This window comes from Vigna radiata, chromosome 7, assembly GCF_000741045.1.
Source record: "Vigna radiata var. radiata cultivar VC1973A chromosome 7, Vradiata_ver6, whole genome shotgun sequence".
Taxonomy (NCBI): Eukaryota; Viridiplantae; Streptophyta; class Magnoliopsida; order Fabales; family Fabaceae; genus Vigna; species Vigna radiata.
Window position 1 is genome coordinate 47,273,971 of NC_028357.1, and position 26,661 is coordinate 47,300,631.

Here is a 26,661-nt window from a genome sequence, read left to right on the forward strand (position 1 = left end):
ACCTAATTTATCAGAATTGATGTACAGTTAAGAGTTACCTTGCCACTATGAATAGTCAAGCAAAGATCTCTGAATATTTGAACATCAGGTCTGGTAGGATACTTGAAACTAACATTTTTAAATTCAATCTCTCCCTGCACTTCTTCCAACGTCAATCCAGAGTCATCACTTGGGTCAATTTGTGACTTTCGATCAAGAATAGCAAATACAGAAGCGGCAGCACTTTTTGATTTAGCAGAATCAAGGACCAAAGAGCCAGATTGAGAGATTCCCATAGCTGCCATGCTGAGTGCAAAAAGGACCTAGAAATCAGGAATCAATAAAATTAATACAAGAAAAATAGATAAACCTGTGTGCATCCTTACATCACTGTTAGCATAACTGTGACGACAAGAAGTGGTGGAAATTTTGACTCAGTGAAAGAGTAAGGAGAGAGTAAAGTAACTTACACGGAAAACATCTGAGAATGTTGATTTTCCATCCTTTACAAGTCGAGCTCCAGCATAAAAACTGCATGCATAAACTGTGTAAAGCATGAAGAATGATATCCCATAACCAATTCCACTTATTATCCCTCGCCTTATGCCTGTTTTAATTGGTCCTTCACACTTTTTCTGGTACAATTCCATCACCTTCTTTTCAGCACAGAAAGAGGCAACAGTTCTTATACTCCCTACAGCATCACTTGCGACTTGACTTGCTTCCTCGTACAGTTTCTGTATAGTAAATAGAATGTCAATTCTCGTATCAAGCACATGCATGTCACTCTTGAACCATTTTTCTTACGTTATATAGTAACTTGTTCTATATTTTCTGGAAAACTTCTGTAAAATAAGAAATTGCTGAAACATACGGTCAGTTGGTTGATGAAAAAACAAACCTTTGCGTCTGCGCTGAATCCTCTTATGAACTTGAATTGCACGTAGCCATTTAGTCCTAATAACGGTGCCAAAGCAAGCACTATAAGAGCAAGCTGCCAGCTTGCTTCAAACGCAATTACCAAACAGCCCACAACTGTAGCAACATTTTGAACCAGCAAACCAAGTGCATCCCCAACCAAAGCTCGAACAGCAGCTGCATCAGAAGAGAGCCTTGCTCCAATTGCTCCACTTGAATGTTCAGCTTCATCGAACCAGCTAACTTCCATGTGAACAACTTTCTCAAAACACATTTTCCGAATCCTTTTGATCAACTTACCGCCGGCAACACCAAAAAAGTAGAATCTACAAGGAGCTGTGATAAATGATACCGCACCAATTGCAACAAATAGTAATGCCCAAAGCTTTGAATCTTTCCGAAGTTCATCAACTGGCTCATAGAAAATACTTATCATTTTGGAAACGAAGAGTGCAATAATTGGTATTAATAATCCACTTACTACTGCAGCTAGAGTCCCTATAAACAACACTGGAATCTCGGACTTGTTTAAATATGCCAGGCGAGAGAGTGGCACTTGCGGTGGTGAAGAAATTGTTGCAGGAAGTGCTTGAGATCCTCTGCCTGCAGGATCCAAGCTAATCGTTGGGGGAACATGTGATTCGGAGAAAGAGTTGCAACCACTGCTTCCAACTCCTGCTGACCTTTGGCTTATAGATCGTAAGGAAGATCTTTGACTTAATTGTCTACCAGAAAGCACTGGACTTTCTATCTTGTCTGTGTCATATGAAGCATTTTGTTCTGACCCTTTAATTTCCTGCAGTCTAATGAGCTGGCTATAGACTCCACTGAGATCATTGGTGAGTTCGGCATGTGAACCTGATCATGGAAAAATATATAAACATTTGAAAATTGAGTCTGGGAGAAATTAGACTTCTATTACTGCATGCTATGTTACCTTTTTCAACTATTTTTCCTTGATGAATAACAGCAATGCTATCAGCATTCCTTATGGTACTTAAACGGTGGGCTACAATGACTGTTGTTCGGTTTATCATCATTCTGTCCAGTGCTTCCTGTACAATTTTCTCAGACTCAACATCAAGTGAACTTGTAGCTTCATCCAGAAGTAAGATTCTTGGGTCTCTCAAAATCGCTCTTGCTATTGCAACCCTTTGCTTTTGACCCCCAGAAAGCTGAGTTCCATGCTCACCAACCATTGTGTCCAGCCCCTAGGTTCATCATTCATAATTATACCAAATTATATACGTAAAAGGAGCATTTAATATCATGATAGAACTAATTCGTTTTTTCACAAGTATAATATACTGTGGACATAGAGATAATCCTGAGAAAGGAAGAGAACATTTCAAACTGTTAAGCAGTATGCAATTTTGACATTTAAAATTCTAAATGAAGATTCAAGGGTTGACCTGAGGAAGTCTATTTATAAATTTGGCAGCATTAGCTAGTTCTGCTGATGCTCTGATTTCTTCAACAGTTGCATCATCCTTGCCATAGGCAATATTCTCTTTAATACTACAGGTAAAGAGAACTGGTTCCTGGCTAACTAGGCCTATTTTCTGTCTGATCCATTTCAGTTGAAATTCTTTGAGGTTGATACTGTCAATGAGAACTTCACCTGCCTGTGGATCATAAAATCTCTCTATCAAACTAACAACTGTGGATTTCCCACTCCCACTTTCTCCAACCAAAGCTGTCGTAGTGCCACTTGGTACTGAAAGAGAGAATCCATTGAATATAAGTTCGTCTGGTCTTGTAGGATAACTAAAGTAAACCTCCCTTAGTTCTATATGTCCACAGATGTCTTCAAGCTGCCGACCAGTTGTATCATAAGCATCGATTTCTGGCTTCCTCTTAATTGTTTCAAACATCTTAAAGGCAGCAGCTTTTCCAGCAGCAAAAGCGCTCAAGCTTGGAGATGCCTGCCCAAGAGACCTGGGATTGGAAATCTAGTTAGATAGGATGGTTTTCGGAGAGGAGGAAGGAATCAATTCAGAAACTTTAAGCTCATAATAAGAAACAGGATAACACAACTCACGCAGAGCCAGTCAAAACAGCCAACATTACTGTCACAACCTCTCCTCCTGTATATCCTTTTTCTATTATCATTTTTGCACCAAACCATATTGCCAAACCATAACTGCAGGTAGAAACAAAAGAGAGAGAACCAAACCCAAAACCAGAAGCTAGTGCCTCTTTCACTCCAGCCCTGTAAGCTTTGATTAAGGACTGACTATATTTATCTATTGCTTGCTTCTCCCCAGTGAATGATGCAACCTGCATTGGATAAGTGGAAGTCATTCATATCTTCTGCCATATCAAAAGGAAAAATCAGGAGTTATTTTGTTCAGTATGCATACGGTTCGGATAGAACCTATTGTCTGCTCTACTACAGTTGCAGCTAGGGAATAAGCTTCTTGTCCCCTGGATGATGCTTTTGCAATAACAAGGCTTACCATGGCGCCAGCCAAAACAATAAGTGGAATACAAGATAACATGACAACAGTTAGAAGCCATCCCCTGATGAATGCTATTACAAAACCTCCAACGGAAGTTGCCAATAACTGTAAGAACTGTCCTACCTGAAATGTGAGGGAGAAAAAAAAACATTAAAAGAAACAAATTTTACCTCAAACGACAAGGTAATGGTTTAAGACTTGTAAGGTGGTTCATTAAAATTAATACCTTTTCACCCATGGCATCTTGAATAAGAACAGTATCACCTGACATCCTTCCAACAACCTCTCCTGTTCTAGTTTCCTTGTCAAAGAAGGTGACATCTTGCCTCAAAATAGTTTGAAGGTATAATCCTCTAATTCTAGCAGCTTGTCTCTCTCCAGTGATCATCCAGCATGTTAACTCTGGTTCATAACAAACGGGGTTTCTTTAGGGGTGATGATTGGCCAAACTAATTAGGCAGATTGTAAGAACTAACAAATAATCTGATGTACTTACGCAAAAGTGATGCAAAACAGGTTCCCACAGCCAAGTATACAATTTCCAAAGACACCTGATACGGTAATTTGATGTGATGTGTTAAATCTGAGAATATGTTATTCTGATATTCCTAGTAACTCCTTAACCGCTTCACCAATTTCACCTTAGATGTTTCACCAATATGGATTAATATTAACAAAAGGAATTCATGAGGAATTACCTTGGAAACTTCAACAACAACTTCGTTGGAGTTTTTGGTTCCTCCAAATGCATTGATCATATTTCCAAATAACAAAGTCATCAAGGGAGGGGAGATTCCATTGGTGATAGCACCCACAGTCCCCACAAACATCAATAAATGATCAAAAGAATCCGCAAATGAGAAAAGTTTGTATAAGGGTATTGTTTTGGCAGATTCATCTTTGGACTTTCTCTTTAAATCTTGCTTCCTCTCAGAATCTCCATTCAAGTCTATATCCTCTGACATTTTCTTGGTCTGTACCACTAGTTAGTGATCACTATAAACCAAAAACACTTGCATCAATTGCATTGAAAATTCAAATTAGTAGAACACATCAAGATTATTGTGATATCCAAATTATAACCTCATTTTGAAATCTCACTTTTTATTCACTTGTTGGCTTGTTGTTGTGTGTGCAGTGAGTTTGGCAATTTCTTAATGAGGTTCTGAATTCAGACAATGTCATACATAAGAATTACTTCAGCAGAAAATAAGCAACTTAATATGGCAACAAGTTAACAACAAAAACTGCATCAACTAACACTTGGAATGATTGGCCTAGCAAAACAAGTTTACTTGGAAAAGTTTATAAAACATATTCCTCCTTTTAAAAGGGAATTCTTGACAGTTTAAAAAAATTGTTCTAGGAAAGAATTTCAAGCATCTAAAAGCCATTTAAGAAATAAGAATGGGTCTCTGTCGGATTATTCCTTTTGAATTTAAATATAATTCATTTTTATATTAATAAAAATAAAAATTAGCTATAACAAATCTTTGATCTCCATTCCATATCTAAAACAAATATCTTTTTCTAAATATATTATGGTAGTGTAATTAAGCCTCCACCAAGGACATGCATGGGATGTAAGAATCGAAGGAGAAAGACAAAAGATGACAAATATGATTGTGATACCATTAGTAAACATACTATCTTAAAATAGTAAAATTAATTAAATCGAACTTAATCCATGTTCGGTAAAAGATTTCACGGATTTTAATAAATATTTAATAATATTTAAAAAAAATATTATTAATTATATACTTAATTTTAAAAATAATTTATTAAATATATAAAATTAGAAAAATAAAAATATCAAAATGGAATCTAACTCGTGAAATTAACCTAATCTACCAAGATTCAAGTTACTTAAAGGTGAATTAATATGTAACTTACTAACAACTATTAGTATTTTTACCATTTCTTTAAGTTTTTTACTAAATTATTTACTATTTCAAATTATATAGTTTTATAAATTTAATCTTTTTAAGTACTAAAATATTGTTTAATAATATTTGAATAGTTTAAATATTTAATTTATTTTTTGTCAATTTATATACGTTGATAATTTAATTTTTCAACTACTATATTTATACTAGTATTTGGAGAATTAAAAAAAATACTTTAATTTCATTATTATAAAAAGAATTAATCAAGTCTTTATTGTACTTTAACAAATATATAAAATATATTGTAAAAGTAAAATATTTGTAAATGAGTCAATTTACAAACTCACAGCTAAGAGTGAAATGAACTAGTTTACAAATTTTTTGTTCACCAAAAATTAAATCGAATTGAACTTATTTTTTTCTTTAACTCCATATTGAGCTAACCTTGTGAAGTAGAGGTGATATAGCAAAATAATAATAAATACTTAAAATTTATTTAAATAGTAAAACTAATAGTATTTTGTTAAAGTCTTTCATTAAAACTTCACAATGGAAAAAAAAATCATAATTGAATGGTATTGTGAGAAGAATTCTTAACCTAATGTGAAATGAATAAAGGAGAGTTAATCACACAATAATTCTTATTATTGAGTTTTGTTAAAAAAAATGAATAGGAAGTTAATTAAAAATACTTCCATTGATGATATATTTAAAAGTTAACTAAACATAAATAGAATATGTATTGAATTTTTATATTATAGTTTAAATGTAAACATTGGTATAAAAAGTTTTTAAACCCTTATAATAGCAATGTCAAAATTAATATTAAAAATAATATTTAATTAATTAACTAATTAATCACAATTTTTTTACATTGCCAACACCAAAAAGTATATTCTAAATAATAAATACTATTTTAGTGTTATACCAAAACTACCTCTTCAAAGCAACAATTATTTGAGAAGACATATATATACACTACTTTATGTTAGCCAAAAGACAGAATATATGATGCTGACTCAGGAAAAAGACAATCATATATTTGGGTTGATGTTTCATAAACTGATTTTAAATTAAATTGAGGTTGTAAATTTGTTAAATTAATTTTAAAGTCATATATATTTTCTATAATTGTTTTGGTGTAGTACATTTAATTATGTTATTTAATAAAAATTTTAATCTGACACATTTTTTAAACAATAACATCAGATTATGTGAGTGAAATCAAAAATCTATATTTTATTATATATCTTTTTTACTAACATTTCCCTATATGATCATCGTCATTTATACATATATTTATTTGGGGCTAAATTATTGTTTAATTTTCTTGTTTGTTTACCAAGTTTATCTATTTTAAAATGGTTTTTTAACGGCTTTATTTAAAGGGTATAGTTTAGGTTCTTATTTTTTTTTTTTAAATATTTGTTTCATTTTCCAAACTAAGTCGCAAAGCAACAAATACTAAGTTAACTGTTAACTGTAGTCTGTTCTGTTTTAAAACCACCATTAATTGACATTTTAAAATCCTTTACATAATAATTTTTTAATTTTCACTAAATTATTAGTGAAAATATATGTGTTACAATGTGTTTATTTTTATTTTATGATAATAAAAAAATAATAAAATTATTATTATTATTATTATAAAATTAAATATAATTTTTTGGTAAATAATTTTTATTTAAATGATAGAAAATATCAATATATATTTTTTAACATGATGATTTAAAAATTTATTTATTTAATATTTTTATTGTTGACATTATTATTTGCAATTATATTATTAATAAAAGAATTATGATAATTTTAATTTTTAAGAAGCAATTTTATAAGGATAGGATACTAATTATGGAGTGGTAATTTCTGAACTTTCATAATTTGTAATTTTGAATTTTTAAAAACCATTAAATCATTTATTCCTCAAATTATTTCTTAAACTTATTTTAAGTGAGTTTAAGTCATCCCACTTTAAGAACCTCATTTCGATTTCACTTAAATTGTGCAAATAAACCATCCACTTTTATGTTATTTTATTATATGATTACTCATCACCTTTTTTTTTTGCATATATAATTCATTTGTAGCATTAAAGCAATAATTTATTTCAGTAAAGTATAATATAAAAAAAAAGTGAGAATATTTATTTTAAATTTTATCACGGTAACTTGAAAATTATTGAGTTTAACACATTTTATTGAGTCAGTTGTTAAATATTTTTATGTCATTTTATTAAAAAGAAATTGTAATACTTTTTCCTTTAATTTAAGAGAGAAAATAATATAACATTATTTTGAGATGAAAATATTTTATTAGCTAAATTATAAATTTTCCTAATTGTACAAAATATTGTATATTCTTAGTTTTGTTAATTTCGTGGTGATTTGGTGGTAAAATATTATAAGAATAGAGTATGTATACATAAATGTATAAATGAATATTATAAAATTAATTTTATTTTTAAATATAGTATTAGAATTTATTTTTTGTAAATTCTTAAAGATCTTAACTGGAAAGATGAAAAAAAAAATCAATAGAAAAATCAATTTAAGTTGATGGTCATAAACCTAATAGACTTGAAATATGATTGGTTAAAGAATATTCTTTTAACTTACTTAAATAATTTTTATAAAAAAATTTCATGCATCCCACAATTTAAGATTTTATTTTTTTATCTTAAAAATCTCATATCAATTACAAATAATACAAGTTTATAATATATAAATGGATGTAAATCTTGAAGATATTCATTTAGGTTTAACAATAATATCACTATACAAATAAGTTTTGTGAGATTGAGTTGAGCTTAAAATTCACCATTTTATGATGTCGAATTGGTTTTAAAATTAACTTCTTAATATCTTATTAAAACTTATTTTAACTAGATTTATTGATTAACTTATTGTATCACATGAGATTTGTTGTTTGTTATACATATCCTGTCACTCATTATCGAATCATTTATTAATGTATAGTTTCACATTTCAGATATACATGTCTTACGTATCAAGAAAGTATGTTGAAAACACATTGACTAAAAATAAAGATAAATTTATAATAAATAAGTACAAAATTCATCTTATAAATCAATTTTACAAAGTTAATTAACATTCACTTGTTAACACAATATATCATTTCATGCACTTAAACCTTGGACCCTCTCATGTAAAGTTTCTACAAAAAATAATAAAACATTACTTTTATAAAAAAAAACTATATTTTATTATTTAAAAAAGAAAAAACTCAATTTGATTATGCATTTTCAGATTTCAACTATTAGGTGTCTATGTCATCTATTATTTATTAAACAGGATGGACCGGCAAAGCATTCTCTTGCAAATTTAATTTGGAATATATACACTATTTGAGACAAAAAGTGTGATAACTTTGTTGACTAACTATTCTTTTCAACCATGTCTGCAATTGCTTACTCACTAAGGTACGAAATGGAACACTCATTGAATATTTAAACCCTATTTTTCAATAGTTGTTCTGCAGCATAACGTTTGCTTGGTGCTGATAACATTCTTAGTTGTATGCAGTACTTTAAAGTTTTAAAGTTGTCTTGCTGGTAATAATAGTTAATATTAGATAATACAAGGGATTTTTTCTTAATTAAATAGTTTAGAAATGAAATCTTGTAGAATTGTGTTTTCTACCCATATGGGTATTAGTACAGTAATTCCTAGCATAAGAATAAAAATAGGAGAAAATTATTCATATAATACGACTCAAAAAGTGACATAAATATAATACAGATGTGTTAGGAAAACCAATAAAAGTCCAGGAACAATTCAAAATAAACAGCATACTACACGTAAATAAAGCCACAAGAGTGACATGTAAACTTGATACATCATGGAGAAGCACAAAAATGCCGAGCAAGTAAACTTTGCTGAGACACAATCAGCCTACAACTGTATAGGGTTAAGGCACTAAGATGTAGAAGCACTTGTATGCAATGCAACCAAGGAAGCATAATCACCTTCCTTGCTCAGTAATGCTTCATGTTTTCCCTTCTCTGCTATCACACCATTTTTTACTACTGCAATTAAATCCGCACCCTTTATAGTGGATAGCCTATGAGCNACTACTATTGTGGTTCTGTTCACCATAACACGCTCTAGTGCATCCTGAACCACTTTTTCAGACTCTGCATCAAGTGCACTGGTCGCCTCATCTAGTAGTAATATTTTTGGATTCTTCACTATTGCTCGTGCNATTGCCACCCGTTGTTTCTGTCCTCCAGATAGCTGAATCCCTCTTTCCCCTACTATAGTGTCATAACCCTACACATACAACATATTGCTCAGACCAATGCATACATTGTTCATCACACTGTATGCTGTCTTAAAAAACCAGTACAAATTCTGAATTTTGTGCATATGGTTGCAATAGTCTTTATAAGAGAAGTGAGTTTGTTGGACACCGTAATTTACCTCCTGCAAACTACTGGTGAAGTTGTGAGCATTTGCCAGTTCTGCTGCAGCTATAACTTCTGNCTCTGTTGCATCCCCGCCTTTGCCATATGCAATATTGGCTCGGATTGTGTCATTAAACAGCACAGGCTCTTGGCTCACCAGACCCATCTGCTGTCTTAGCCATTTTATTTGCATGCTTTTGATTTCTTTTCCATCCAGGCTAATGTGACCTGAGTCTGGATCATAAAACCTCAGCAATAATGAGATCACTGTTGATTTTCCACTTCCACTTTCCCCAACCAGTGCAACTGTCTGTTTATTTTATCAGTATAGTCAATTAATCTAATAGTTTNAGAAGAACAATCAACCTAATNTATCAGAATNGANGTACAGTTAAGAGTTACCTTGCCACTATGAATAGTCAAGCAAAGATCTCTGAATATTTGAACATCAGGTCTGGTGGGATACTTGAAACTAACATTTTTCAATTCAATCTCTCCCTTCACTTCTTCCAACGTCAATCCAGAGTCATCACTTGCGTCAATTTGTGACTTTCGATCAAGAATAGCAAATACAGAAGCGGCAGCACTTTTTGAGTTAGTTGAATCGGGTACCAAAGAGCCAGATTGAGAGATTCCCATAGCTGCCATGCTGAATGCAAAAAACACCTGGAAATCAGGAATCAATAACGTTAGTACAAGAAAAACATCGAAACATTGTACCCAGAACTATCTTATCTCAGTGAACAATAGCCTAGCAGACATTGTGATGACTTAGTGAACAAGTTAGGAGAGCAACTTACACGGAAAACATCTGAGAATGTTGATTTTCTATCCTCTACTAGTCGAGCTCCCGCATAGAAACTGCATGCATAAACTGCGTAAAGCATGAAGAATGATGCCCCGTAACTCATTCCACTTATTATCCCTCGCCTTATGCCTGCCTTAATCGGTCCTTCACATTTTTCCTGGTATAATTCCATCACTCTCTTTTCAGCACAAAAAGAAGCAACTGTTCTTATACTGCCTACAGCATCATTTGCCACTTGACTTGCTTCCTCGTACAATTTCTATTAGGTAAATAGAATATTAATATAGGTCAAAAGCACATTAAGAGCACGTGCTTGTTGTCACATTTTTGATCCATGTTCTGATGATCATACATTAATTTTTTTCACTCTTCTTAGTGTGGTAGCAAAAATGAAAATGAAAATTACAAAGAAATGGTTCCAAATCCCACTGAAATTGAAACATAGATATTTTCTAAATCATAATTTAAGTTGATAGATTAGTGGAAGTAAAAAACAAACCTTTGCATCTGCGCTGAATCCTTTCATGAACTTGAATTGCGCGTATCCATTTAGTACTAATAGCGGTGCCAAAACAAGCACTATAAAAGCAAGCTGCCAGCTTGCTTGAAAAGCAATTACCAAACTGCCGACAGCTGTAGCAAGATTTTGAACCAGCAAACCAAGTGCATCTCCAACCAAAGCTCGAACAGCAGCTGCATCAGAAGAGAGCCTTGCTCCAATTGCTCCACTTGAATGTTCAGCTTCATCAAACCAGCTTACTTCCATGTGAACAACTTTCTCAAAACACATTTTCCGAATCCTTTTGATCAACTTACCTCCAGCAACACCAAAAAGGTAGAATCTACATGGCATCATGGTAAATGATACCAGACCAAGTGCAACAAATAGCAATGCCCAGAGTTTTGAATCTTTACGAAGTTCATCATGTGGCTCATAGAAAATACTTATCATTTTGGAGATAAAGACTGCAATAATGGGTAGTATAACTCCATTTACTGCTGAAGCTAGAGTCCCTGCCAGTAAGACTAGAATCTCTGGCTTGTTTAAATAAGCCAGGCGATATAATGGCACTTCCTGTGGTGAAGTTGAAGGAGGTGCTTGAGGTTCTCCTCTTGCAGGCTCCAAGAAGCCAATTGATACTGGCACACCATGTGATGCTGAGAATGAGCTATGACGACTGCTTCCAACTCCTGATGACCTTTGGCTTATAGATCTTAAGAAAGATCTTTGACTTGATTGTCTTCCAGAATGCACTATACTTTCTAGCTTGTCTCTGTCATTTTCAGCATTTTTTTCTGATCCTTTAATTTCTTGTAATCTAATGAGCTGGCTATAGGCTCCGTTAGGATCTTTGGTGAGCTCAGCATGGGAACCTGATCAAGGAAGAATATATCACTAAAGTATATAAACATTTGAGCATTGAGAAATGGGAAAATTAGATCTCTATTACAGCATGCTCTGTCTACCTCTTTCAACTATTTTTCCATGATGAATAACAGCAATGCTATCAGCATTCCTTATAGTACTTAAGCGGTGGGCTACAATGACGGTTGTTCGGTTTATCATTATTCTGTCCAATGCCTCCTGCACAATTTTCTCAGATTCAGCATCAAGGGCACTGGTAGCTTCATCCAAAAGTAGGATTCTTGGGTCTTTCAAAATTGATCTCGCTATTGCAACTCTTTGCTTCTGGCCCCCAGATAGTTGAGTTCCATGCTCACCGACCATTGTGTCTAGCCCCTGCGTTCATAGTCATACAACATTACCAAAGTTAGATCAATATATGAATTTTCTACTTAAGTCTAAATGCTATGCAGAAAAAGATGATCCTGATAAAGGAAGCGAAAATTTCAAACTGTTTATTTTACATTTAAAAGGACATTCAAGGGTTGACCTGAGGAAGTTTATCTATAAATTTGGCAGCATTGGCTACTTCTGCTGCAGCTCTGATTTCCTCATCAGTTGCACCATCCTTGCCATAGGCAATATTCTCTTTAATACTGCAAGTAAAAAGAACAGGTTCTTGGCTAACTAGGCCTATTTTCTGTCTGATCCACTTCAGTTGAAATTCTTTAAGGTTGATACTATCAATGAGAACTTCACCTGACTGTGGATCATAAAATCTCTCTATCAAACTAACAACTGTGGATTTCCCACTCCCACTTTCCCCTACCAAAGCTGTCGTAGTGCCGCGTGGTATTGAAAGAGAAAATCCATTGAATATCAGTTCATCTGGTCTTGTAGGATAACTAAAGCAAACCTCCCTAAGCTCTATATCTCCACGAACGTCATCAAGCTGCTGACCCGTAGTATCATAAGCATCAATTTCTGGCTTCCTCTTAATTGTTTCAAACATCTTAAAGGCAGCAGCTTTTCCAGCAGCAAAAGCGCTCAAGCTTGGAGATGCCTGTCCTAGAGACCTAGGATTGGAAATCTAGTTAGATAGGATACTATAATTACCTTGTCATACCTTCTAATTGGTGGAAGGGAATCAATTTTATAAATTATAGGCTCACACTGAGAAAGAGAAACACAAACAACTTACATGGAGCCAGTCAAAACAGCCATCATTACTGTCACAACCTGCCCTCCTGTATATCCTTTCTCTATTATCATTTTTGCACCAAACCATATAGCCAAACCGTAACTGCAGGTAAAAACAAAGTAGAGAGCACCGAACCCAAAACCAGAAGCCAGTGCCTCTTGTAGTCCAGCCTTGTAAGCTTTGATTAAGGACTGATTATAATTAACTATAGCTTGCTTCTCCCCAGTGAATGAAGCAACCTGTGATGGATAAATGGAAGTCAATTACATATTCAGGAACATAAAAAAAAAAAAAAAAAAACAGGGGCTCTTTTTTATTAGGATGCATACAGTTCTGATAGAACCGATTGTCTGCTCCACTACACTTGCTGCTTTAGAATAAGCTTGTTGTCCCCTGGATGATGCTTTTGAAATAACCAGGCCTACCATAGCACCACAGAAAGCTAGAGGTGGAATACTGGATAGCATGACGACAGCTAGAAGCCATCCCCTGATGAATGCTATTACAAAACCTCCAACGAAAGTTGCCATGAACTGCAAGAACTGTCCCACCTGAAATCATAGGTAGGGAAAAGCAATGAAAAAACAAAGTTTAACTTAAACGACAAGGTAATGGTTTAAGACTTATAAGGTGGTTCGTTAAAATTAATACCTTTTCACCCATGGCATCTTGAATAAGAACAGTATCACCTGACATCCTTCCAACAACCTCTCCTGTTCTTGTTTCCTTGTCAAAGAAGGTGACATCTTGCCTCAAAATAGTTTGAAGGTATAAGCCTCTAATTCTTGCGGCTTGTCTCTCCCCAGTGATCATCCAACAAGTCAACTCTGGTACATAGCAAACAAGGTTTCATTTCGGGTCATAATGAATCATACTAACCAGTTAGATTAACAGATAATATGACATACTCACGCAAAAGTGACGCAAAAAAGGTGCCGATAGCCAAGTATACAAATTTCAGAGACACCTGAACACAGCAATTTGTTGCGATGCATTAAGTCTGAGAATGTTGTTACTACCATTGCTATAGTAAACAGGTTCTATGTTGTGTAAAAGGGGTTAATGGGGAATTACCTTGGAAACTTCATCAACGACTTGTTTGGTGTTACTGTTACCTCCAAATGCATTGATCATATTTCCGAATATCAGAGTCATCAAGGGCAAGGAAACTCCATTTCCAAAAGCACCAACAGTTCCCAAAAACATCAATAAACGATCCAAAGGATCAGCAAATGAGAAAAGTTTGTATAAGGGTACTGTTTTGGCGGGTTCATCTTTGGCCTCGTTCTTCTTTGACTCTTGCTTGCTTTTAGAATCTCCATTCAAGTCAGTATCCACTGCCATTTTCTTGATGCAAAACTTTTCACACTTTTCTACTGATTAGTAATCACTGTAAAGAGTATAATAAAAACCAAAAAGTGGGATCAGAATGCATTCAAAACGAAAAGAAGAAGTAAACAACATGCTCAACCAAAACCTGAAGACATTTTGTACTAATGGTAGCATGCAGCACAACTAAATAGTTGAAAAGTGGAACAAAGGCTCCTACTAATGTAAAACCAGTTCCAACTTACAACACTAGTTAAATATTTTCAAAATCTTTGAAATTTGAATCAACAATATTATAATTTATAATTTTTTTTTTTTCTTTTCCTACTCAATTGGTTTATTTTCATTACTGTATCAATATTAAAATTTCAATTTAATTCCCAACTTCTAAATTATTGACATTCTAAGTTTACTGACATTATCAAATGGGCAAAAGTAATGTTATCTTGAAAATTAGACTCTTTTTTTTTTTAATAAAGAGATTAAACCCATCCAATTAATAAAAAAGAAAAAAAAAAGTAACAGCAATTTCTTGTCCTGCAAGTTAACAAATTCGATTAACAAATTATATTTCTGCCGTAAGGACGAAATCAAACTATATGTATAGTGTTGAAATTATGATTATTTTATTTTCTTTAAAAAATAAACGTGTCATCGTCCATCATCATCATTTTGACTGAAAAACATTTTATCATTTCTTTTTAAATACAAATCACTGTCAAATAGTACATTATATATACATTTCTCTTACCCTCTGAAAGGGACCGGTGAACTAAGGTCGACAGACGTAAGAGATTGTACTTCGAGAAGGAAAGAATATATCTTTAACTCTTTAAAGTTGAGATAGATTTGTTTTAGTGTATGAAAAATAATTTATTTTAATATTTTAAATTTAATACAATATAATCTTAACTTTCAAACGTTTAATGTACGTAATTAGAAATAATTTAAATTTTTTTTTTTTGTAATTTTACGGTATATACATCCTATCAAGCTTGAACTCCTAGTCATCAATCCAAGGATCTAAGACTAATCACATTATTGTGACCATCAATTATCAATTACATTTGATTGACTACTCTTATTTGATCACATTTGACCAACTACTATTGGTCAATTAGTCTTGATCAATATTTTTTGTTGTTCATCTCTTGATCGACCACATTTAACTGATTATTTTTGATCGACTATTTTTGACCTACCTTTTAAATATATCACTCGTTACCAATCACTCTATTTGACATGGTCGACCAGTTACAAATCATATTAACAAAATAATAATAATAAATAAACTTATTAATACTCATCAAAGTTTGATTGTAAAAAAAATAAAAATTCATAACAATCACTATAAATAAAACTCTTAAAGTATGATTTTTGGACACATATATTAAACATGCAACACATGCATAAGTGCATTAGTAATATACCAATCGCTAATCTACTACCTATAACATTAAAGTAGGGATAATCCAAATTGTTTAAACACATAATAAATTCTTCCCGAACAAAACTTAAAAAATAAAAAAGTTGACCTGACTGAAATAATAATCTTTAAATTGGCTTAAATGCATTTTTAGTCAACAATAAATTTTTATTTTGTCTTTAAAATAAAATATTTTTTAACTAAAAATCATTACTTTTAGTTTTTAATATTATATAATATTAGTTATTTTTTAAATAATGCAATAGTGTTGACTTTAATTGTACGCTGTGAAAATATAGAAAAAAAAGTTTTTAGAATAGGGGTAGTTTTAAAATCATCACACTGTAATATTTTAATATTTTAAATGTTTAAACTAATATTTTAAATGATGATCCACAATTAAACATATAATACACTTTTTAACCTTTGGTTGATTAATTTAAGTTTTTCTTTTACTCCGTTAATTTTGTGTTTCTATATAAAAGCAAAATTATTTATTAAATTTAAACTCATTTGTTTTAAAATTTTTCATCTTTGTATATTTGACCCTTTCTACAGATATTGTCTACATCTCTTAAGTTAAAATGATTGACTTTTGAAAAAAAATTGAGAACGAAATGAAGTGAAGGAGTAATAAATTAAAGAACTAAAATGTCAAACATTTGGCAAATTGCCATTATTGGAGTTGGAATGAAAATAAGTGATAGTTGTATATATTTCAACGCACAGAAAAGAAAACTAAACCAAACCTTGAATTAGTTGAGCATTTAGAATGTGAGATGATGCATAAATTAGGTATGTTTGAAAATAGAAGTAAGTGATGAAAAGACTTCACTTTATCTGCAACCAAATTATTTAAAATATTTAGTTTTACTTAAATTTTAAGTCTACTTTGATAACTTTTAATGATTTGTTGGATATTCAAAAACGTTATATTTTAAAATTGAATTTATATCATTTAATTAAATTAATCGAGTGATGTAAATGGTAATTAAGTAAGATGAGATGATTGTTATCTTGTTATAAACTTGCAATTTTATAATTTAATGTAATTTTATAACATTGTAATTTTATGACAATTTTCATTCGGATAATGATATTTGAACAACATTTTTTTGACAACATTTAAACATTGTCTACGTGTCATTCTGTGATTGGTCCAGTGTTTATATTTATTATTATTGATTGTGGAATAATTTATAATTATTATTATTGATTATAAAGTAATTTTGAACCAATAACCATGTAGACCATGTTTAAATGTTGTCAAAAAAATATTGTTCAAATATCATTATCCTTTTCATTATTAATTTCAAAACTATAATTTTTTTAATATAACCAGACATCAAGGTCATCCAAAATCTCTTGAAAGGATAAATATTTAAATAAATAAGTGCAACCAAAGCCAGTTCATGCTTCAATTTCATCCCATTGAAGCATGTGGATTCATTCTGTGTAATAAATTAGATAACAAATTTTGTGAAAGATACATTGATGTAAAGTGATATAAATGAGTTACAAGAACAATTTCTGAAGAAAAAAAGAGATGAAAGGAAATTATATTACATATATTATGACATACAAAAATAAAGGTATGAGAGAGTAGGACAAAAATTTGGTTGAAAGGGGACTAAGATTAAGATGTAGAAGCATTTGTGTGCAATGAAACTAAAGAAGCATAGTCGCCACCCTTCTTCAGTAATGCTTCATGTTTTCCCTTCTCTGCTATCACTCCATTCTTAACTACAGCGATTAAATCAGCACCCTTAATAGTGGATAACCTATGAGCCACTACTATTGTGGTTCGGTCCACCATGACACGGTCAAGTGCATCCTGGACCACTTTCTCAGACTCAGCATCAAGTGCACTTGTGGCTTCATCTAGCAGTAATATTTTTGGATTCTTTACTATAGCTCGTGCTATTGCCACTCGCTGCTTCTGTCCCCCAGATAACTGAACTCCTCTCTCACCTACCACCGTGTCATAACCCTGCATTGCATTTTTAATATATGCTGTCAACATAACTTCCACTAATTCACAACTTTTAACATACTTAAACAAATTACTAGATATTTATTTAACATACCTTCTGCAAACTACTAATGAACTTGTGGGCGTTTGCCAATTCTGCTGCAGCTATAATTTCTGCCTCTGTTGCGTCTCCTTTGCCATATGCAATATTGGCTCGGATTGTGTCATTAAACAGCACAGGCTCTTGGCTTACCAGACCCATCTGCTGTCTTAGCCATTTAACTTGCATGCTTTGAATTTCCTTTCCATCCAGTGTAATGTGACCTGAGTCTGGATCATAGAATCTTTGTAACAGTGACACCACTGTTGATTTTCCACTTCCACTTTCTCCAACCAGTGCAACTGTCTGTTTATTTTATCAGCACAGTCATTCAATCTATTAGTTTAGGAAGAACAACTTAGAGTGGTGAAGAAGACAATACTTAAATTAGAATGTTACCTTGCCGCTATGAATGGTCAAACTAAGATCTCTGAATATCTGAACATCGGGTCTTGTAGGATACTTGAAACTGACATGCTTAAGCTCAATCTCTCCCTTCACTTCTTCCAATGTTATTCCAGAGTCATCACTTGAGTCTATTTGTGACTTTCGGTCAATGATGGCAAATATAGAAGCAGCAGCAGTTTTTGCTTTGGCTGAATCAGGGACCAAAGAGCCAGATTGAGAGATTCCTATAGCTGCAAAACTGAGAGCAAAAAAGACCTGCAAATTGGACACAAAATCATCAATTCCTATAGTCTTGGTGATTAATCACTTTGCAATAATGGTGCCAACAAGCCGAGAAAAGAGATAAAATATTTTACACCGTGAACAAGTTAGGAGAGACATTTACCCGGAAAACATCTGTGAATGTTGTTTTGCCATCCTCTACCAGTCGAGCTCCAAAATAAAAACTTGCTGCATAAACTGCGTACAGCACAAAGAATGATATTCCAAAGCTAACTCCACTGATTATCCCTTGCCTTATGCCCGTCTTAATTGGTCCTTCACATTTTCCCCGGTATAATTCCATCACCTTCTCTTCAGCACAGAAAGAAGCAACTGTTCTTATACTCCCCACTGCATCATTCGCCACTTGACTTGCTTCCTCATACATTCTCTGTGGGCATATGGAATATCAATATTCACAACATATTCGTAAGTCAAAAATGTATTTATGCTTGAAACATAGTTGATGCAAGCTCTAACACAGTTTATTTTTTCGAATTCTATTAATGTAATGCCAAAATTGTTTAAAGATCTCAGGAACAAACCTTTGCATCTGAACTGAATCCTTTCAGGAACTTGACTTGCAGAAATCCGTTTAGACCAAGTAGAGGCACCATAGCAAGGATTATAAGAGCAAGCTGCCAGCTTGATTCAAAGGCAATTACCAATCCAGTTATTGCTGAGGCAATATTCTGAACCAGCAAACCAAGTGCATCCCCAACCAATGCTCTAATGGAAGCTGCATCAGTTGAGAGCCTTGCTCCAATTGCTCCACTCGAATTCTCAGATTCATCAAACCAACTTACCTCCATGTGAACTACTTTCTCAAAACATGCTTTCCGGATCCTCTGGATCAACTTACCACCAGCAACACCAAAAAGGTAGAATCTAGCCGGATAAACCAGGAGTGATACCACACCGACCGCAACAAATACTAATGACCAAACTTTTGAATCTTTACGAAGTTCATCATGTGGTTCATAGAAAATATCTATCATTTTGGAGAGTAACAGTCCAAAAACAGGTAATATTGCTCCAGCTATCACTGCAGCTACAGTCCCCATCAGTAACACTGGAAACTCTGGCTTGTTTAGGGAACCCAGGCGACGAAGAGGCACTTCTGGTGGTGAAGATGTTGTAGGATGATCTTGAGACCCCTCATCGACGGATTCTATAAAGCCAGCAGATGTGGGCACACCAAATGACGCTGATAGTGAACGACGACCACTGTTTCCAACTCCCGTTGACTCTAGGCTTATAGATCGTAACAAAGAAGACCTTTTACTTGAATGTCTTCCAGACTGCGATATACTCTCTTGTTTTTCTCTGTCTTCTGCGTTCTGTTCTGACTTCTTAATTTCTTGTAGTCTGATGAGCTGGCTATAGGCTCCTTCGGGATCCTTGGTGAGCTCATCGTGTGAACCTGATCAAATTTTACTTATAGTCAGTCATGTAATGAGGAATATAAACAACAGGTTTTAAATTTTATGACCCTCCTAAAAAATGTAAGTCATGGAAAAGATACTATTACTATATTATATGTTTACCTCTTTCAACTATTTTTCCTTGATGGATAACAGCAATGGTATCGGCATTCCTTATAGTACTCAAACGGTGGGCAACAATGACAGTTGTTCTGTTTATCATTATTCTGTCCAATGCCTCTTGTACAATTCTCTCAGATTCAGCATCAAGGGCACTTGTAGCTTCATCCAGAAGTAGGATTCTTGGGTCTTTCAAAATCGCTCTTGCTATCGCCACTCTCTGCTTTTGACCCCCAGAGAGCTGAGTTCCATGCTCACCAACCATCGTATCTAGTCCCTAAAATTCATAAATCATATAACATTATAGAGGTGAAAGGAACCTTTCTAATAAAGATAGAAGTAAAAGCAAAAGTGTTTTGTCTTGTACTCTATGAAGATAAAAGTATTACTGACAGAGAAAGCAAGAAAACCTTTCAAATTGGTGAGCACGAATTCACAAAGCAGTTTCTACATCTAAATGAGGTTTGAGAACTCACCTGAGGTAGTTTGTCTATAAATTTGGCAGCATTAGCAAGTTCTGCGGCAGCTCTGATTTCTTCATCAGTTGCTCCATCCTTTCCATAGGCAATATTCTCTTTAATGCTACAAGTAAAGAGAACGGGTTCCTGGCTGACTAGGCCAATTTTCTGTCTGATCCATTTCAGTTGAAATTCTTTGAGATTGATACCATCAATAAGTACTGCACCGGACTGTGGATCATAAAATCTCTCTATCAAACTAACAACTGTGGATTTCCCACTCCCACTTTGTCCCACCAAAGCTACAGTAGTGCCACTCGGTATTGAAAGCGAAAATCCATTGAATATTAGTTCATCAGGTCTCGTAGGATAACTAAAGCAGACTTCCCTAAGCTCTATGTCGCCACGAATGTCTTCAAGCTTCCGACCATTTGTGTCATAGGCATCAATTAATGGCTTCCTTTCAATTGTTTCAAACATCTTAAAGGCTGCAGCTTGTCCTGCAGCAAAAGCACTCAAGCTTGGAGATGCCTGCCCTAGAGACCTGGCAATCGAAATATAGTTAGTCAGAAATACATATTACAAGTCTAATCCTCGGAGTTCTTGGATAGAGACAGCGGGAGAAAATCAAGTTTTTGAAATTATAGATTAGTAGAAACCAAAAGAAACACACAACTTACATGGAGCCAGTCAATACAGCAAATATAACAGTCACAACCTCTCCTCCTGTGTATCCTTTCTCGATGATCATTTTCGCGCCAAACCAAATGCCCAAAGCATAGCTGCAGATAAAGACAAAGTATAGCATACCAAAACCCAAACCAGAAGCTACTGCCTCGTGCAGTCCATTGATGTAAGCCTTGATCAAGGACTGATTGTATTTAGTTATTGCTAGCCTCTCCCCAGTGAATGATGCAACCTGCATTAGAGAGATAAAGGTGATTTATATGTCAGCAATAACAAAAAAGGAAAAATGAAGAGTTTGTTTTAGCCTGTGTGCCTACAGTCCGGATAGAGCCAATCGTCTGTTCTACAACACTTGAAGCTTTGGAATAAGCAGCTTGTCCCCTGGATGACGCTTTTGTAATAACCAGGCTCATCAGAGCCCCGGACAAGACAAGAAGTGGAATACAAGACAGCATGACAACAGTTAGAAGCCACCCCTTGATGAACGATACAACAAACCCTCCAATGAAAGTTGCCATTAACTGAATAAACTGTCCCACCTGGTATCGAAGGGGAGAAAAACAATTAAATAAACTTAAACTAAAACTCTTTTGTTTTTGTTTTTTTTTTTTTTTTTTTTGTAGCTAATAAGAAAAGGATGGTTCATTAATACCTTCTCACCCATGGCATCTTGAATTAGAACAGTATCACCTGACATCCTTCCAATAACCTCTCCAGTGTTAGTCTCTTTATCAAAGAAGGTTACATCTTGCCTCAGAATTGTTTGAAGGTATAAGCCTCTAATTCTTGCAGCTTGTCTCTCTCCAGTGATCATCCAGCATGCCAACTCTGGTACATAGCAAGCAAAGTTTCTTTAGCGGTTGATCAAATTGTAACAATCTAACTGGTTAGATCATAATAGCGTATGATCAGATGTACTTACGCAAAAGTGATGCAGCAAAGGTACCCACAGCCAAGTATACAAATTTCAGAGACACCTGAACAGAATAATCCGTTGCAAATGTTAAATTCCAGCTTAACTTTTGAGGATAATTCCCAAATACGGAGTAGTAATAGTAAAATGGGTCAATGAGAAAATACCCCGGAAACTTCATCAACAACTTCGGCCGTGGTACTGGATCCTCCAAATGCATTGATCATGCTCCCGAATATCACAGTCATCAAGGGCATGGAGATTCCATTCCCCACGGCGCCCACAGTGCCCACCAACATCAACAAGTGATCCAAAGAATCGGCAAATGAGAAAAGCTTGTATAATGGTACTGTTTTGACGGGTTCATCTTTAGACTTCCTGGATGATTCTTGATTGTTGCTAGTAATTTCGTTCAAACTGGTATTCCCTTCCATTTCAACAGAAAAAGACTCCTTTTGCTTACAATCCTCTCTACCAATGATTGTAAGGCTAAAACAACTGCAGAAAATGCATTAATTCAAGTTAGCAACACACAACATACAGAGCCTTTCTTCATGCTCGTTATCTTTTTTCTTGTTTCCTGGTTTCTTTTGTGGGCATTGAGTTTGTGAAGATGACTGTTCAATATAAAATTTTTAAGTTCACACTCATTGTAAACTTCATACATATTTCAGCATATAACCATTTTGGTTTTCCATCAGTTTACTGAACTATAGAGAAGAAAAAATGAACCTTTTTGGAGAAGAAGCTGAAGCAATTGTGAGCCGGGAAGATAACTAGCCGTAGAAAGCAACAAAAGAAGAATAAGCGAAAGAAATAATTAAAAAATAAAATGGTGGTTGAGAAGTTGAACTCAGTTAGCTATTTATATAGTTCACGAGTTCACACTTAGAAAGTTGGTCAAACTAATAAGAGTCTCAGATCTTGAAGTTTCTTTGCCACCAAGCTAACTCGGTAATTCAAGTCAAATTTTTCTTCTATTAAAAGTCCCAAATTAATTTTTATTATTATAATGCTTGATTAAATGTTAATGACTCTCTACGTGATTCCTTAATTAAAAATGATAGCCACCCTTAATTATCTGCGTTGCTATTTTAAATAAAACTGATATGAAATTCACTTTTGTAATTTTCAGAAAGAACTAAATAAATGATAGAGAAAGCATATTATATTGAAAAAGCTACCATCAATATTTTACTCTACCTATTTCAAATAAACTAATATGCGTAGATAAAAAAAAATATTTCGATAGTATAAATTATTTACGAGTATTGTATATTTAAAATAAAAAATAATTTAAGCATGTATAGAGAACACTGATTGGTTTCTTGACAGGACAGTCCACAGAAACATTAATATCAAAATAATATAAAAATAAATAAAAATAAAAATAAAATTTGAAAGCGCTTTCCTTGATGCCCAAACAATGCATTTATTCCCCACATGTTTTCTTCTCTTTTCTACTTTTTAAATGAAAACAACAGACAAACCATCAAAATACTCTAATTATTATAAAAATAAGTAATTCCAGATGTTGACAGAAATGTCAAAGACATTGTATCTGTGTCTTTAGTTTTACAGTAAATGATTAAAATCCTATTTATAATTAAAGGAGGAAAATGGAAAAGCGTGCAACCTTGACCACTTTCTATTCATAAGCTGAGTTTTCAATGTTGCTCATTTTCCTGGCAAATACATGGAAACAATTAGATAAGTGCTTCCTTGATAAATTCTACAGTTAAAAATTAAATAAATATATATTATGTCATCATATTTATGAGTTGGCTGATTATGGAATTTCTTAATTTATAAAATTAATTTTCTGTTATGAATTTTATTGATTTAGTCAAATTTGCGATAACGCCATGAAATGTTTAAGAATATCAACTAGGATACATTAGAAGAGTGAAGTGAGGTTAATCAATGTAGGATCTCTAATATTAGAAAAAGAATAAAATATTTATATTATTTTAATTACTATTTTAATAAGTGAATGAAACAAGATTGTTTAAATTTGGTGAAAGACTGGAAAGATACGTCATAAATGAATGAAAGTTTACGTTGAATTTGACTAATTTTAAAAGATAAAAATAGAATGTAATTAAATTATTTTAACAATTGTAATAATAGTTTCTTTATCCCTTAATTTGTATAAATAAAATAATCATTGATTATTAATATTTGAATAAAATTTAAATATAAGCATAATTTTTTGTCAATACGTGTATGTGCATGATAGATTATATCTTATATATAATTCATTATGTCTCACTTGATACCCGTAAATTAAATTATGGGTAAAATTACTCACATAATTAATTATGAGAAAGACTTAGATTATATAATATTTCCTGTAGAAATGCTAATACACAATATAAGATTATTAATATTAGTGAAACTTCAAAAAAATTATATACATATTTTCTTATGTCAAAGTTACATATGACATTCATAATAATATTTCACCTTTTTCTTCCTTATATATATAAGTAAGTGCATGTATCTACTAACCATATGTCTATTTTCTTCATAGTGAATAATATATTAACAAAAACAAACACATTTTAAATCCAAAGAATGACAAAAAAAAAACAACTTATATCAACGTTCACTAACCTAATCAATTATATTATTTTTCATAAACGAAGTAATGGTGCTTATTTTATAATGTAATAATCAACCACAACAGTTTGCAAATTATTTTTTTTTCGTTTAATACAAATAAATAAATTTAAATTCTAAAAGTCATATATTTTCAACCAAATAGCTTTCTTTTTCACCTATTTTTGACCAGTTTTTGTTTCTCATCATTTTCTTTTCTTCCTCTTATCCACAGATTTGAATTCTTTTCACCTGAAAAGTCAAACACTTCTAGTAACCTATTCTTGGGATAATTTTCATCCTTTTATGTCATCAATTAATATTATTTTTCATTTTTTATTCTTTATCCGTGAATAATTATAATCGACCCGACCCGACCTATATGTAGAGATAATTCTCAAAAACGGAAACCGTTATAAATATCATTATATTAAGTATATCATATATTAAATCATTAAAATTTGATATTTATAATATATACAAATTTTCTAAGACACACGGGAAATATATAATTACATTAAAGTACGAGCAGTCTACAAATTTAATATCTAATGATGAATTAGGAATAATACACTGCCCTTAAAATAAATAATAAAACAATATATTCACAATAGCACCAACCACTTACCTTAATTCAGTAATAGTATTGCATTATTTTTTATACTTATACACTAAGTGGAGTTCAAAAAGTTATTAACATAGTTAAACCTCATTTCTTGATGTATTATCTTATTCCTTTATTTTTGTATGTATTTATATGTGTGTTTTTAGTGTGTCAGAAATATATAACATATAATTAAAGAAAATAAAATAAGATTAATTGAATACAACGCATTAGAAAAGTTAAGTGAGGTTAATCAATACAGGATCTCTAATATTAATTAGAAAAATAATTAAAAAAATTATATTACCTTAATTGATTTTTTAAAATAAAGTGAATGAAATGAGATTGTTTAAATTTAGTAAAAGAGATAAAAGATACGTCATAAATGAATGAAAAGTTTATATTGAATTTGACTGATTTTAAAAAGTAAAGATGAGAATGTAATTAAATTATTTCAATAATTGCAATAAGAGTTCCACTACACTTTAATTTGTAATAATAGAATAATCATTGACTACTTCCTAAATTGAAACGTAAGCATACATTTTTGTCAATATAAATATATGTGCCTGAAAGAGTATATCTTATACATAATTCATTATGTATGACTTGATAAACTTAAATTATGGGTAAAATTACTCGTAATTAATTATGAGAAAGACTTCATTGGTTGTGTGAGATTATATAATCCTGAAGAAATATTGATCCAGAGAGTATTATATTAGTTAACCTTCAACCATATTATACTTTTTTTTTTAATCATACCTGTCTATAATTTTAGTAATTTTTTTTAAATAGATTCTGCATTTTATTTTGATCTCAATTAGATTCTTATTTTTAAAAATTGAAGAATTATATCTTTATCTTTAATTTCATACTAACATCATTAAAAAGAGTGTCACGAATTCGTTTGTGATTTTTATTATTATTCAAATATTTTTTGAATTTTTTATTTTTTATTTTTTTCAAATGAAAAATAAATTATTACGTGTCAAGGTCACACATTGTGTCACGTAAGAATGAGAGCGTGTCTTAACATTGACAGTATCATTGTGACCATGTGTCATTGCCTTAATTTTAATTTAGTTTTTATTTTATCTCAATTTAATATTTTTTTTTTAAAATTAACAATTTTGTTCTCTCTATATTCAAAAAAGAAAATAATTTGTATATAAATTTTTATAAATATTTTATTAAACTGATATTTTCATTAAATATATTTAACAAAATCAGGTTTGTTTATATTTAACGTATGTAAGGCATAATTATACGTAATTCAAAAAGAGAAAAAAAGATATATATATATATATATATATATATATATATATATATATAT

The 26,661-nt window shown here is 32.3% G+C and overlaps 3 protein-coding genes across 4 annotated transcripts in view; all 3 read right to left on the bottom strand.

The window, feature by feature from the left end:
- The window catches only part of LOC106768839 (ABC transporter B family member 11), a 15,588-nt gene extending 884 nt beyond the window's left edge, over positions 1-14,704 (bottom strand). The window contains exons 1-13 of one of the 2 annotated variants that reach the window (XM_022784006.1): positions 14,500-14,704; positions 14,097-14,412; positions 13,935-13,989; positions 13,674-13,849; positions 13,352-13,573; positions 13,023-13,261; positions 12,372-12,897; positions 11,944-12,217; positions 10,976-11,850; positions 10,469-10,735; positions 10,071-10,334; positions 9,685-9,978; positions 9,421-9,534 (exon numbers count right to left, since the gene is read on the bottom strand). In XM_022784006.1, the coding sequence (XP_022639727.1) occupies positions 9,421-9,534; positions 9,685-9,978; positions 10,071-10,334; positions 10,469-10,735; positions 10,976-11,850; positions 11,944-12,217; positions 12,372-12,897; positions 13,023-13,261; positions 13,352-13,573; positions 13,674-13,849; positions 13,935-13,989; positions 14,097-14,366 (3,576 nt within the window). In that variant the 5' untranslated portion in view covers positions 14,367-14,412; positions 14,500-14,704. Of the gene's footprint in view, positions 1-8,959; positions 9,535-9,684; positions 9,979-10,070; positions 10,335-10,468; positions 10,736-10,975; positions 11,851-11,943; positions 12,218-12,371; positions 12,898-13,022; positions 13,262-13,351; positions 13,574-13,673; positions 13,850-13,934; positions 13,990-14,096; positions 14,413-14,499 lie in introns of those variants that run through there. The other variant, XM_014654195.2, reaches the window with a different exon arrangement.
- LOC106766519 (ABC transporter B family member 21-like) lies at positions 3-4,324 on the bottom strand. Its single transcript, XM_022783160.1, has 10 exons — positions 4,058-4,324; positions 3,856-3,910; positions 3,586-3,761; positions 3,261-3,482; positions 2,939-3,177; positions 2,310-2,835; positions 1,835-2,108; positions 881-1,755; positions 450-716; positions 3-302 (listed from the first exon to the last, which is right to left on the bottom strand). Exons 1-10 carry the CDS (start codon positions 4,322-4,324, stop codon positions 3-5), a joined length of 3,201 nt encoding a protein of 1,066 aa, XP_022638881.1.
- Positions 14,705-17,296: 2,592 nt separating the features above from the next.
- Positions 17,297-22,975, bottom strand: LOC106769062 (ABC transporter B family member 11). Its single transcript, XM_014654523.2, has 13 exons — positions 22,853-22,975; positions 22,288-22,618; positions 22,130-22,184; positions 21,860-22,035; positions 21,525-21,746; positions 21,201-21,439; positions 20,539-21,064; positions 20,066-20,339; positions 19,064-19,941; positions 18,643-18,909; positions 18,249-18,512; positions 17,865-18,155; positions 17,297-17,767 (listed from the first exon to the last, which is right to left on the bottom strand). Exons 2-13 carry the CDS (start codon positions 22,552-22,554, stop codon positions 17,414-17,416), a joined length of 3,813 nt encoding a protein of 1,270 aa, XP_014510009.1. The 5' UTR covers positions 22,555-22,618; positions 22,853-22,975; the 3' UTR covers positions 17,297-17,413.
- Positions 22,976-26,661: the final 3,686 nt, after the last annotated feature.